At 39.8% G+C, this 12,565-nt stretch overlaps 1 protein-coding gene across 1 annotated transcript; it reads left to right on the top strand.

Annotated features, from left to right (window-relative positions):
• Positions 1-8,934: 8,934 nt before the first annotated feature.
• Positions 8,935-11,092, top strand: LOC128737638 (uncharacterized). The gene is made up of 3 exons (XM_053832314.1): positions 8,935-9,027; positions 9,092-9,710; positions 9,769-11,092. Exons 2-3 carry the CDS (start codon positions 9,115-9,117, stop codon positions 10,793-10,795), a joined length of 1,623 nt encoding a protein of 540 aa, XP_053688289.1. The 5' UTR covers positions 8,935-9,027; positions 9,092-9,114; the 3' UTR covers positions 10,796-11,092.
• Positions 11,093-12,565: the final 1,473 nt, after the last annotated feature.

The raw sequence follows: 12,565 nt of genomic DNA, 5'->3' as shown, positions 1-12,565 counted from the left end.
ATGCAAAATTGCTCGAAATGTTAGTTTATCTTTTTGAAAAGAATTCCAGTGATTGTGTGTTTGTTTTTTGGTGTGATTTTTTTGTTTGTTATTCAATTACAACATCAACAACAAACGTACACGATCCTCTTCAGTTTCTATGCCGGAAACAATGTGTAAATCTGTCCTTTAAAATGTGTAACCAAATTTGTTCTTCCAAGCTTTTGGACGAACTTCTGTTTACGGATAATTATGTGTTAACAAAAACTGCTAGCCTGGTGACTTCAGTCAAAAACTGCTAGTTTGAAATCTGAAAGTGTAACTACGATCAACAGAGCTAAGAAAATCCTTTATATCTTCACGTACGAATGTGTCTGTTCTGAAAAGGACGGTTTTTGGTTGTTTTGGGTATTGTTTTTAGGCTTTAGGCTTTAGAAAACCTAGTCTTTGGTAACAGAACAGGCTTGGATGATCGGCAATATACCACCTTGGACAGCCTTGTTCTTCTTGTTGTCACGACCAGCCTGTAATTGCTTATAACTTTAAACAAATCGTACCTTTTCAGAGCCAACACAATAATTGAAGATACAATTAAACCTTCTCATCAAACAATTCGCCTCAATTTCCGAAGTTGTACGGTTTTAACATTTTCTCGCGTTTCATTGAAACCATGATCTCGTTACACTGTCACCTAAGTTGCCATTTCGTGCTGCTGTTAATAATAACTTTAAAAGTACGTTGAACTTCTGAAAAAAGTAGAAACTTTCAACTTGAAATCTTAAACAATAAGAGTAACAGATTGTATAAAAGATTGCTTTTTTCGCTGTACAAATTTCTAAACTTAACCCATTATGACCCGAGAATACCTAAATTTGGACCAAATGAAGTGAAACTGTGTAATCCATTATATTATGCCTCGAATGTGTCGGGAAACGCAAAATCGTCATTTGGACTGGTTTCAAGGCCGAAATATCGCAGGTTTTATATTTCATACGCTCAGTTTCAAACAAACAAATTATAAAGATGTTTACATATTTCTTATCAAACTTGGTGATAGACTTGATATATAATTACCATTTTACATTTCAGGCAATTCGTCACAAAATGTAGACTTTTTCATGTGTTTTGGAGACAAAGTTTCGCCATTTTTTCAGTTTTTTTTCCGCCATTTATCACAACTTGGCACTGTTTAAAATACAGATAAAATGACAAAAACTGACAGATTATCTCACACATTCATCAGATTGATGTCTTATCTCTCTTGTAGTGATATATTAACAATGCTAACTATTGAAATTCAGCAGTAAACAGGTTTTGAAGACGGGGTATGATATATCAAACGCTCGGACATAATGGGTTAATACTTTCGAACCTTCTCTGGGACAGCAATAAGATCGGAAATACGTATGTTTTCTTCAGTGGCATCGGTGAAAATTTAACAAAACAACAAATTGGAAACAATTTAACAAAATTAAGAACAAATCTACCGTTGTTCTGTTACCTTCCAGAAATCTAAGCTGGTTTTTATTGCCAACCCTTCTGCGACGTTGAAGATATTTTACCAATTTGAATTTATTTCTTTTTCTAGCGTACTTTCCTAACACAGACATCAAATGAGTTGAGATCAACTAATAAAGCAAAAACATATTATTACAATGAATACAATTGTGTAATCTATTTTGTTATTTTTCTTACATAATAATTAAACTAAAATTTTTGGTAATGGAAACCGAATCTTCTTCTGCCCGTTGACCTTTTAATTCCAGTTTCAATAAACGAATCTCTTTTTTCGCCTTCAACTTTTGTAGTTGTATTTTTTCCATTTCGTTGTAGTGTCTTTTTCTTTGCGAAAGTGCTTCTTTCATAATATTTTGCAATGCATCTAACGTTTTGCCAAGGTTTTTGCGGTTTACCTTTGATCAGAGATGCCAGAAGTGAAGACGTGTCTTCATTTTGAAGACATTTTTGTTACAAAAAAGTGAAATGTCTTCGCTGGGAAGTAAGCCAGAACAAATGACAAAGTCTCCTCGTCCCAATAAAATTTCTTACGATCGCGATTAAACCTAGACCAATTTGATGTCTGTGTTAGGGAAGTGTGACAGAAAAAATGACAAAAGTTAATTGTCCCAACAGATCGCAAATCCTTTAACAGTGAGACGATTAAATTTTGCGCTACAGCTGTAGTGTTCAGTTATAACACAGACAAACAGCGTAACTAGTTTCGTCCATGTCCATGGAAAACCATGTTCTAGCATTATCTGCAACAACTCATTTCGTTTGAATGAATCGTATGCTGCCTCAAAGTTCACAAACATTTAATGTGTCTGCAAGTTACACTCCCGGAACTTGTCTAGTAACTGACGCAGGGTAAACATCTGATCCGTCGTAGAGCGATTCTCACGAAAGCCAGCTTGGTACTCGCCGACGAAGGACTCCGCTAACGGTCTCAGTCTGCGGAACAGAATACGGGAAAGCACCTTTTGTTGGCAGCAATTGGCAACTCTTAGGGGCTTAAACCCAAATACATACACTGGTTATACACGGTCGTTGTCAGACCAATACTGGCGTATGGTTGTCTTGTATGGTGGCAGAGAGGGGAAGTTGTGACTGTCCAGACAAAGCTAAACCATCTTCAAAGGATGTGTTTAATGGCAATGTCTGGTGCATTTACTACAACTCCTACTGCCGCCCTAAAAGCTATTTTCAATATTAAACCTCTGCACTTCCACCTGAAGCAAGAGGCACTAATATGTGCTTATCGACTACACGCGATTGGCCTTTGGCAGTCTGTGGACGGTTCCACTGGTCATACTCGATTGTGGTCGCAAATTGTTGCTGAGGACAAGTTTGCCCTTGCTCCTAGCGATGTAACGATCATGCGTACTTCCCCATATAGGCCTTTCTCTAGTGACTTTCCTCCTAGAGAGGATTGGATGTCAGGCTACATGGAAAGGAAAATTTCCGACTATGTGGTCTGTTATACCGATGGTTCCTTTTACGAAGGTCGCGCGGGTGGTGGTGGTTTTGCTACATCTCAAGGGGAGCAGGATAAACAGAACCATTTTTTGTAATGCTGAATAATCTTACCACTTAGACACGGCTCGAACCGGCAGTTAGTCATGCAACCTCATTCGTTTCCTTGCACCTTTGCTATCTAAACCATAGCGGATGTGATTGAGTGAGTTGAAATTAGTCGTATTTAAATCTTGGTGATATTCCCTCTCATATCATAGCTACTTGTGCTGCATTACCAATAGGGTAGAAAAAGACGGCAACCGTCAGATGGAAGAGGGCACAAATAGTGGCCGCAGAATAGCAAATTAAGAAGTCAAGTACAAGCCGTTCATCAACACTTACGGCTCGTTTTAATGCAATTGACTAAATGCATTATATTGTTACGTTATATGCGCATATATTGCTTTCTTTAATGCTGATTTACGTTAATGCTTCTATGCATCAACAATGTTAATATACGTTTTATAAGCATTAAGATTGTTAATATACAAAAGTTTGGCACTTGGGATACGGAATTATTTCCAATAGTATAATCAATATATATAGAATGCCAGTGTCGCTGGTGTTTCATGGATATTTTGGTGGCAAACATGTTGCTGGTTTGTGTCTTGGATACGGGAACTACATTGTCAAATTGCCCAATAGAAAATTTTCCTCCCGACGAAATACCCCAAAACGACCAAATCGGATGATTGATCCTACGTGATTTACGGAAAAGCAGAAGGATTTTTTATTGGGTTGCCTTTTTAGTTTGACAATCAGATTCCCGTTTCGAATCGATCACTCACACATATGCGCATACAGTGTAAATACGTAATTTTCAAATGTGTGATGTTTACCACGAGAACTGCAGCGACACTGGCATTCTATATATATTGATTCAACTTTTCCAATATACGGTTTTACGGTTTGGGCTTACTGGACACCGCAGTCTAAAAGCGCACAAGTGCGACAATGCGAATGCTGTGAGTGAGAAAGAGAAAGAGTGACAACTGCAATATTGCTGTATGCTGTTTTGTTTTGTCATATACATTGGCATTAGAGAAAATAATCTGGATTAATCCAGGTGCATCCAGCATTCAGCTGAAAAGCACAATATTGTCAATTGCAAGGAAAATTGTACCATCCAAAGTGCGATATCGCTCATAAAAGTGCTATTTTGCATTAAATCGTTTCGGTATCGTCGGCGCACTTGTTCGTTATCTTCCAAGCAATAAGTGCGCCGAAGATACCGAAACGATTTAATGCAAAATAGCACTTTTATGAGCGATATCGCACTTTGGATGGTACAATTTTCCTTGCAATTGACAATATAATAACCACAAAACTTTATTGTTTCAATTCCAGTTGCAGATTTGCTTAATTATATCAAATTTGACTTTCCAAATTCAATTAACATCGTTTAGGTGTAACCAAAATGTGATCAAATTGTTTGTTCCCTCACAAGCTGTGCATATGGGTTTCTTTTTTAGGGCCCCTTGGTTTAGTCCTGTTCGGTTCTATTTTAAAGCTTTACTGGTATAAATATTATGTAATTGAACTGAAAATGTTCGATAGTTCATCTAAGAATGTATTAAGACAGGAAGCTTTGTGCTGAAACACTTTATTTTTAATAGGTCCCACTTGCCCCGGGTGCTTTGAAGTACCGATCTTATTTCGACCCATTTTTTTAATGCCGTTTGTCAAATTAAACTACTAGTTTTCGGGTGTAATTTGTTAATACACTCATTATGTTTACCTACTGTCAGAAAAATATGTGCTTTTACGTAAAGTCTGTGGCCAAAATATCATTTATAGAAAGGTGCGTCAAACTTTCAACGCAAATTGAAAATAACGCTCAAACTGAAAGTACAAGTTTTGATGTTTGGAATGCCTGTTATAAATCTATACCTATAAAAATGGATTTCTGTCTGTCTGTCCTGTGTTCCTTATAGAATCAAAAACTACTGAACCAATCGGCGTGAAAATTTGCATGTAAAGGTTTTTGGGGCCAGGAAAGGTTTTAGTGATGGTTAGAGACCCCTCTCCCCACTAAGAGGGGGGGCTCCCATACAAATGAAACACAAATTTCTGCATAACTCGAGAACTAATCAAGCAAATAGAACCAAATTTGGCATGTGGGTGTTTTCGGTGACAAGAATTTATTCTAGGGTAATTTGAGACCCCTCCCCTCTTTATAAGGGGAATTATAACTCCTCTCCCCTTTAAGAGGGGGGGTTTCCATACAAATTTCCTCATAACTCGAGAACTAATCAAGCAAATGGAACCAAATTTGGCATGTGAAAGTTTTCGAGGGCAAGAAAATTTTCTATGTTGAATTAGGACCCCTCCTCACTTTAAGAGGGGGGGCTCCTGTACAAATGAAATACCAATTTCCTCATAACTCGAGAACTAATCAAGCAAATGGAACCAAATTTGGCATGTGTGTGTTTTTGGAGACAAAATTTTTTTCTATGATGAATTGGGACCCCTCCCCACTTTAAGTGGGGGGGGGGGCTCCTATACAAACGAAATACAAATTTCCTTATAACTCGAGAGCTAATCCAGCAAATGGAACCAAATTTGGCATGTAGGTGTTTTTGGAGGCAAGAATTTTTTCTATGATGAATAAGAACCTCTCCCCACTTTAGGAGGGGGGGCTCCTATACAAATGAAATACAAATTTCCTCATAACTCGAGAACTAATCAAGCAAATAGAACCAAATTTGGCATGTGGGTGTTTTCGGTGACAAAAATTTATTCTATGGTAAATTGAGACCCCTCCCTCTTTATAAGGGGAATTGAAACTCCTCTTCCCTTTAAGAGGGGGGGCTTCCATACAAATTTCCTCATAACTCGAGAACTAATCAAGCAAATGGAACCAAATTTGGCATGTGAAGGTTTTCGAGGGCAGGAAAATTTTCTACGGTGAATTAGGACCCCTCCCCACTCTAAGAGGGGGGGCTCCTATACAAATGAAATACAAATTTCCTCCTAACTCGAGAACTAATCAAGCAATAGAACAACATTTGGCATGTGGGTGTTTTTTTTGGTGACAAGAATTTATTCTATGGTGAATTGAGACCGCTCCCCTCTTTGTAAGAGGAATTATAACTCCTCTCCCCTTTAAGAGGGGAGGCTTCCATACAAATTTCCTCATAACTCGAGAACTAATCAAGCAAATGCAACCAAATTTGGCATGTGAAGGTTTTCGAGAGCAAGAAAATTTTCTATGGTGAATTAGGACCCCTCCCCACTTTAAGAGGAGGGGCTCCTGTACAAATGAAATACAAATTTCCTCATAACTCGAGAACTAATCAAGCGAATTGAACCAAATTTGGCATATGTGTGTTTTTGGAGACAATTTTTTTTTCAATGATGAATTGGGACCCCTTCCCACTTTAGGAGGGGGGGGGTCCTATACAAATGAAATACAAATTTCCTCATAACTCGAGAACTAATCCAGCAAATGGAACCAAATTTGGCGTGTAGGTGTTTTTGGAGGCAAGAATTTTTTCTGTGATGAATTAGGACCTCTTCCCACATTAGGAGGGGGGCTCCAATACAAATGAAATACAAATTTCCCCATAACTCGAGAACTAATCAAGCAAATAGAACCAAATGCGGCATGTGGAGGTTTTTGGAGGCAAAAATATTTTCTACGGTGAATTAGGATACTTCCACACTTCAAGAGGGGGGGCTTCTACACAAATGAAATACAAATTTCCTCATAATTCGAGAACTAATCAAGTAAATGGAACCATATTTGGCATGTGGGTGTTTTTGGAGGCAACCATTTTTCCCATTATGAATTAGGACTTCTTACCTTTTTAGGAGGGGGGGGGGCTCCCATTCAAACGAAATACAAATTTGCTCATAACTTTAGAACTAATCAAGCAAATGGAACCAAATTTGGCATGTGAGAGTTTTAGATGGCAGAATTTTTTTTCTGTGGTGTATTACGACCCCTTTCCCTTTTAAGAGGGCGGGCTCCCATACAAATGAAATACAAATTTCCTTATAATTTGAGTACTAATCAAGCAAATGGAACCAAATTTAGCATGTAGGAGATTTTTGAGTCTTGAATTTATTTTATGATAGTTAGAGACCTCTCACCCCTGTAGTAGGGGGATATGGACTCTCATACAAATAAAACAGAAATTTTTGCGAAACTCAAAAACTAATCCAACTCGAGAAATTCGAGACTCTTCCATAAAACATTAATCAATAACAAGACCAGAAAAACTATCTATAGTAACACTAGATCATTCAGGACGAGCCGGTCGCGAGTGTTGCCGGTGACCCGCCGTCGGAAGCGCCGCTTACTGGGGGGCTTGCAAAACTCGAGAAGTGACAAAGATCATCCGAGATTCATGATTTATGTACAACACAGGTTAATTTGTGGCAATACGAAGTTTGTCGGGTCAGCTAGTAATCTATAATTTCAATACATGCGTTTGAGTTGTATCTTTCATTTCTGGAAAGGTTCGGTAGGAGAAAATGAGGTTGTAGAAAGTTATGAACTTCGTTCCCACTTACCCCATATTCCCGCTTGCCCCGGGGTACCTTATAGGGTGTTTGCAGAGTGCATATGTATTGGAGAGCTGTTGAGCAGGCAAAAGTGACAGCTCCATATAAACTATATGGGCTGGGAAGGGCGAGATTTTTTAAATCATTTAATTTCTTCATTTAAAACAGAAATTACTATTTGCGTTATATGTATAGCAAGGTACTAAATAACAAATCTATTTTCAACAAACAAGCTAAAGCGCGGTAGAAATGATCAAAAATGTAACTATTAACTATGTTAGCGAGATAAAACTGAACAAATATCGACAACCAGCGATTGCTTTTGGTCAAGAAAACAATAAATTATACTAAAATGAATGCTACATTCAGTTATTTCCAACTTGGCCTATGCGGCATGCTGCATCCGAAAGCCGTATTTTTGGGTTACCGATTTAATGCTAATTCACTGAAATATTAGTTGCTAAATGTAAACATATATATCGGGGTACATTTCTTGGTTGATTCAAACATTACTTATTTTGAATGGATAAATAGTTTTAGAAAAAATGATCATTTTATCCAACGCGTTTTTGCAGCATCGAATAGGAAAAGATGCAATGTGTGCCTAACAGACGTCTTGCATGTGTGTGTAGCAAAAGCCCTATAGAGCTTTCCAGTTATGTGTGTATTGGTGCTTGAAAATGAGGCAAACAACAACAGTCAACAAAAGAGATGCATTCCTTTGTCACCAAGGTACAGAATGAATTTCGTCTTCCGCTGGATTAAATACCAGCATATTTTCAAAATATGTGCTTGAATTTGCAACAGGATAGAAAATTTGACCGAAATATGTGCTCTGCAGTGTGGCAAACGGAGAACACAACTAGTAATCGCTATTTTTCGGTTTGTTCCTCCAGCATCAGCTGTTCCCCAAAATGAGGTAAACATCATGTATATACACGCGTATTTCGTGTTCGCTAGTGTGGGTGCTTGAGCTGTCAGAAAGCTCTATTAGGTAAAGCTTGATTGAAACTACTCAAAATGCCCTTAAAGTGTACAAACTTAGATTTTGAGTAGTTTTTCAATCAAAAAATTGGTAGTAGGAACTTGAAAGTGCGTTATTTGTCACAGAGAATAATTCAATTATCGGTAGCAAGTAGCCAAAATGGGTTGAATTTTTACCCAAAATTTAAGTTTTTGCATTTTAAGGGGATTTTGAGTAGTATCAACCTAGCTTTAGCTAAATCCGACTGATCATTTAAGTGATAGAATCATTTAAGAGTGCAGTTCGTATTGAAAAACTTGTAAAAAAACTCTGGCAACGATTGCGTCTGAATGGTTGGAATACCTTCTTATTGCAAAACGTCAGATATCGTCAGGGTGCAGCTGCTGGGTCAGACGTTTGAGAATGTAAACAAATGCAGCTTGAAGCATCACTTTTCGAAAGTAAAATAATATAAAACAAGTGAAAGTGAGATTTCGTTTGCAACCGTTCCTGCCGGATAAAGCTGGTTGTCCTTACATTTTTCTAACATTATTCTTAAGGTAACACCTCTATCATCACGCCACATTTAGTGTTGGATTGATTTCCTTTCATTGCGCAATGCAGTCGACGGCCGATAACAACTTACAATGATCAGCACCACCAACGATCTGCTGCGGAACATTGCTGGACTGTGTCGGGTATGCTCAGCTCCAGGATCGCACAGTCTGTTCGCCAAAATCCCTCCATATTTGCATGAGCACCCGCGGGAGTGTCCCCGTTGGTCAATGCCGATCTGCAAACTTGTCACCGAAGTGGCCGGTATCGAAATCAACGAAGACGACGAGTTGCCGCAAAAAATTTGCGTCGTGTGCATATCCTATCTGAAGCACGCCTATACTTTCCGCCGGCAAACGATCGATAATGTTGCCGCGGTCCTAGCGGCTAGATATTTAATTGGATTGGAAACGCAGTGTGAAAAGGGCATCATCAGGAGTGGTAGTAGTAGCGGTAAAGATGCAGAACTTATATCGACGTTTTTGGTCCCGGCAGCGGTCGTTCGGACTGAAGTATCCGATGTTGCAAATAGAATGATGAACGTGGCCCCGAATGGGTCCATTTCTTTCCAGAAAAACTTGGATAAGGAAGTAATGCAGCACATTTTGGGTGGAAATGTTAAAGCCAAGAAGAAACAAAATAATGTTGAAGAAGAACAACGATATGTTAACGGCGCTGAGAATTACAGGTAAATGCTATTTTTTACCCTACGTGTGTAATCCAACAACTGAATGTTACATTTTTAGAAATGAGGTGTCTCCTATGGAGACGGGAGGTTATTTTACGTACACCGAAAAAGAGTTTGAGGAAGACGATGTCATGGAGTTGGACGTTCTAAAAGAGCACAACATAGCTTTTAATCTGCCGGTTGACTATAAGGAGAAGAAATGTCCTTCGTGTAGAAAACGTTTCATGTTTGACGACTCGCTGAGTGAGCATCTTGAAAAATGCCTGCAGTTCAAATTAATTAAGTTTATTCGTGAGGTTTATCATCTTCTCTGTCTCAAAGAAAGCCGTGCAATTTCATCGTTCGAATTCATTCGACGGGTGGTGTTTGCGATTCGCAGGAGTGTCGACCAGATTGCGACACTTGATGGTGAAGTCGAAGATAGGGAAGATGAGGAGGAAAATGTTCAACCTTTGGCGCAGGTCGCGGAAACACCGCCAGTGGAAGTTCGGAAATCTTATTTGAAAAATCTGGAAAAATTGCGCACAAGTTACAATCAAGAAGGAAATAAAATTCCTTCGCCTGCGTTAACGCAGCCTATTGAGGACGGCCGAAGTTCTATAACAACCGGATCTACCTCCATATCCCCGGCTGTGACCGCGACACGCTGCGAGGAATGTCATGTCCAGTTCGAAACAGTCACCGAACTGGAAGCGCACAGTCTTAACTACCATCGCGAACTTCCGCCGGGTTCAACCCTCAACAATCAACACCCTATTTTGCCTTTTCCCAAGCAAGTTTTACAGTTGGCGGAAAAGGACGTCTCGTTGATTAAAAATCAACTTATATCGAATACACCGGAGCCGACCGTCGAGGGCGGTGGTTCACCCAGTGAGGATAGTTTTAAAACGGTGCAATGTTCTACGTGCAAAAAGCGCTTTTATATGATATCTCAGTTGGACGAGCATCGCATTCGGTACCACACGCAGAAGCCTTCCCGAAAGAAGCAATCACATTCCAACCAAGGCAGCCCGCTCGACAACACTCCGAAAAATCTTAACGATACTTACTTCCACACCATGGAACAACTTAAAAATATTAAGTAACCAATCCGTTTGGTTGGCCTTTGCTTACGAAGACGATATTGTTTGTATTACCCGTTTGTTTATTAATCTGTATACCTGGTTCGTTGTTTTTATTTTCTAAAACATTTGATCGTTTCGATTCGTGATTTTAACTATAGGTTTACAGCACGTAACGTGTAATTTTAAGGCTCAATTTTTTACCGGTAGCCGGGTAGCCGGCCTTGATCATATACAAAACGACGGCTTGCATCTTGCACTAAAATGCTATACAACGCTTAACTATACGATACGATATCATACGAATTCTGTGAAGTTTTAGTCGTCTTAAGATGCGCTTTGTAATTTAATTCTTTATTTAATAACTTTACCAGTGAATGATGATAATACTAAAGATTTAAAATGTCAGACTAAGAGTTGATGAAATATATTTTTGTTAACTCTACACTTTTGTATTGCAATAATGTGATTGTTTAAACAAGAATAAAACGCAAAATTCTATCAATTCCAGGTTGCCCTTGAGGTATTTGCGGTAAAATATTATTGAAGGCCTATTAATATGTTGCCATTTTTAGCAATTATTGCCCTCTTCTTTTCTTAGCCTTTTTTCGTGTTATCTAGAAGACTAGGTCATTCTGTATATGCTATTTTCCCGCCATCATAAGTGTCTTAGCCTCAAGAAATCGGTGCCCGCACTCTCCACTCACCACTCTCCAGTGGGCTAAGGAAGCCAAATTCGCCAGCTACTTCGAAATCATTGCTGTTTATTGTTAAACTTAAGTTGTTGAACAACTGCTCAAGCGACTTTGCGACGAGGTTCTAGTGCGCATTATACAGCCATTTACCATCCCATACGATAGATCCCAGGGAGGAGGTCCACAGCCTCTTATTCAGCCTCCTCGTAATACCATCCAGGATTCGTTTCTTAGTGGATTTCGGATAGTCGGTGGAAACTAGGGTCGTATGCGGACAAGGAAGGGGGCATTCATGCAAATGCTGAGTGTAAACTCTCCGCCTGCTAATGACGGATTTCGGTAGAAGCATGCTCGAATGAACCTGAAAATACTGAGAACTTGAGCAGAGGGTCCAAATCCAATCCAAATCGAAGTTAGTGGACTTTATTGCGCGCGATTCCGTAGAATCCGCTGTACGGAGGACCTTCAGTCTCTTCGCTTATCCCGAGTTTGCCAAAAGGGAGTGTGGAGAGCCGTACGGATCCGGATCTTCCCGATCCGGAGACGCGACCAGACGATGATGGGGCAGCAACGTCGTCTCGCGTTGCTCTCAAGCGGCTTTAAAGTGCACAGAAAAGGCGGCACAAGCTGTATCTTAGCAAAGGACACACGCAGGAAGAGGCCAGGAAACTGACCCTTCGCTTTGTCGACCAGAAACCGCGACGTCCCCAAGTAGTTTTTTATATTGTTTATGCAGGGAGAAGATCTTCATAGACAGCACCTTCACGCTGCCGAATGGGATTCGCAAGGTGCCAGCATGCGCACACCTACTAAAAACTCTCCTGCTCCCCATTCTGAACCCCTCCCGGAACTACCGTTAAGTTTTACTTCAGGAGGGAGGACGTGCATAAGCGCTCCATTGTGTCCGTCGGGTTCACACAAAATCCTTGTCACTTTATACCGCCACTTCCCTTCACTAGGGCCTGGACTGACCACTCAGCCCTTATCACGTCGGTTACCGCCCTATCGACGGCGCCCCATGCACGCTGCTTCGCGCACATTCTCTGCACGATGTTGTCGACGTGCGTGTCTTTTCCAACGACCGCAAGCATCTCCTGCC

This window comes from Sabethes cyaneus, chromosome 2 (genome assembly GCF_943734655.1).
Source record: "Sabethes cyaneus chromosome 2, idSabCyanKW18_F2, whole genome shotgun sequence".
NCBI lineage: Eukaryota > Metazoa > Arthropoda > Insecta > Diptera > Culicidae > Sabethes > Sabethes cyaneus.
This window is presented reverse-complemented; position numbering and strand designations above follow the sequence as displayed.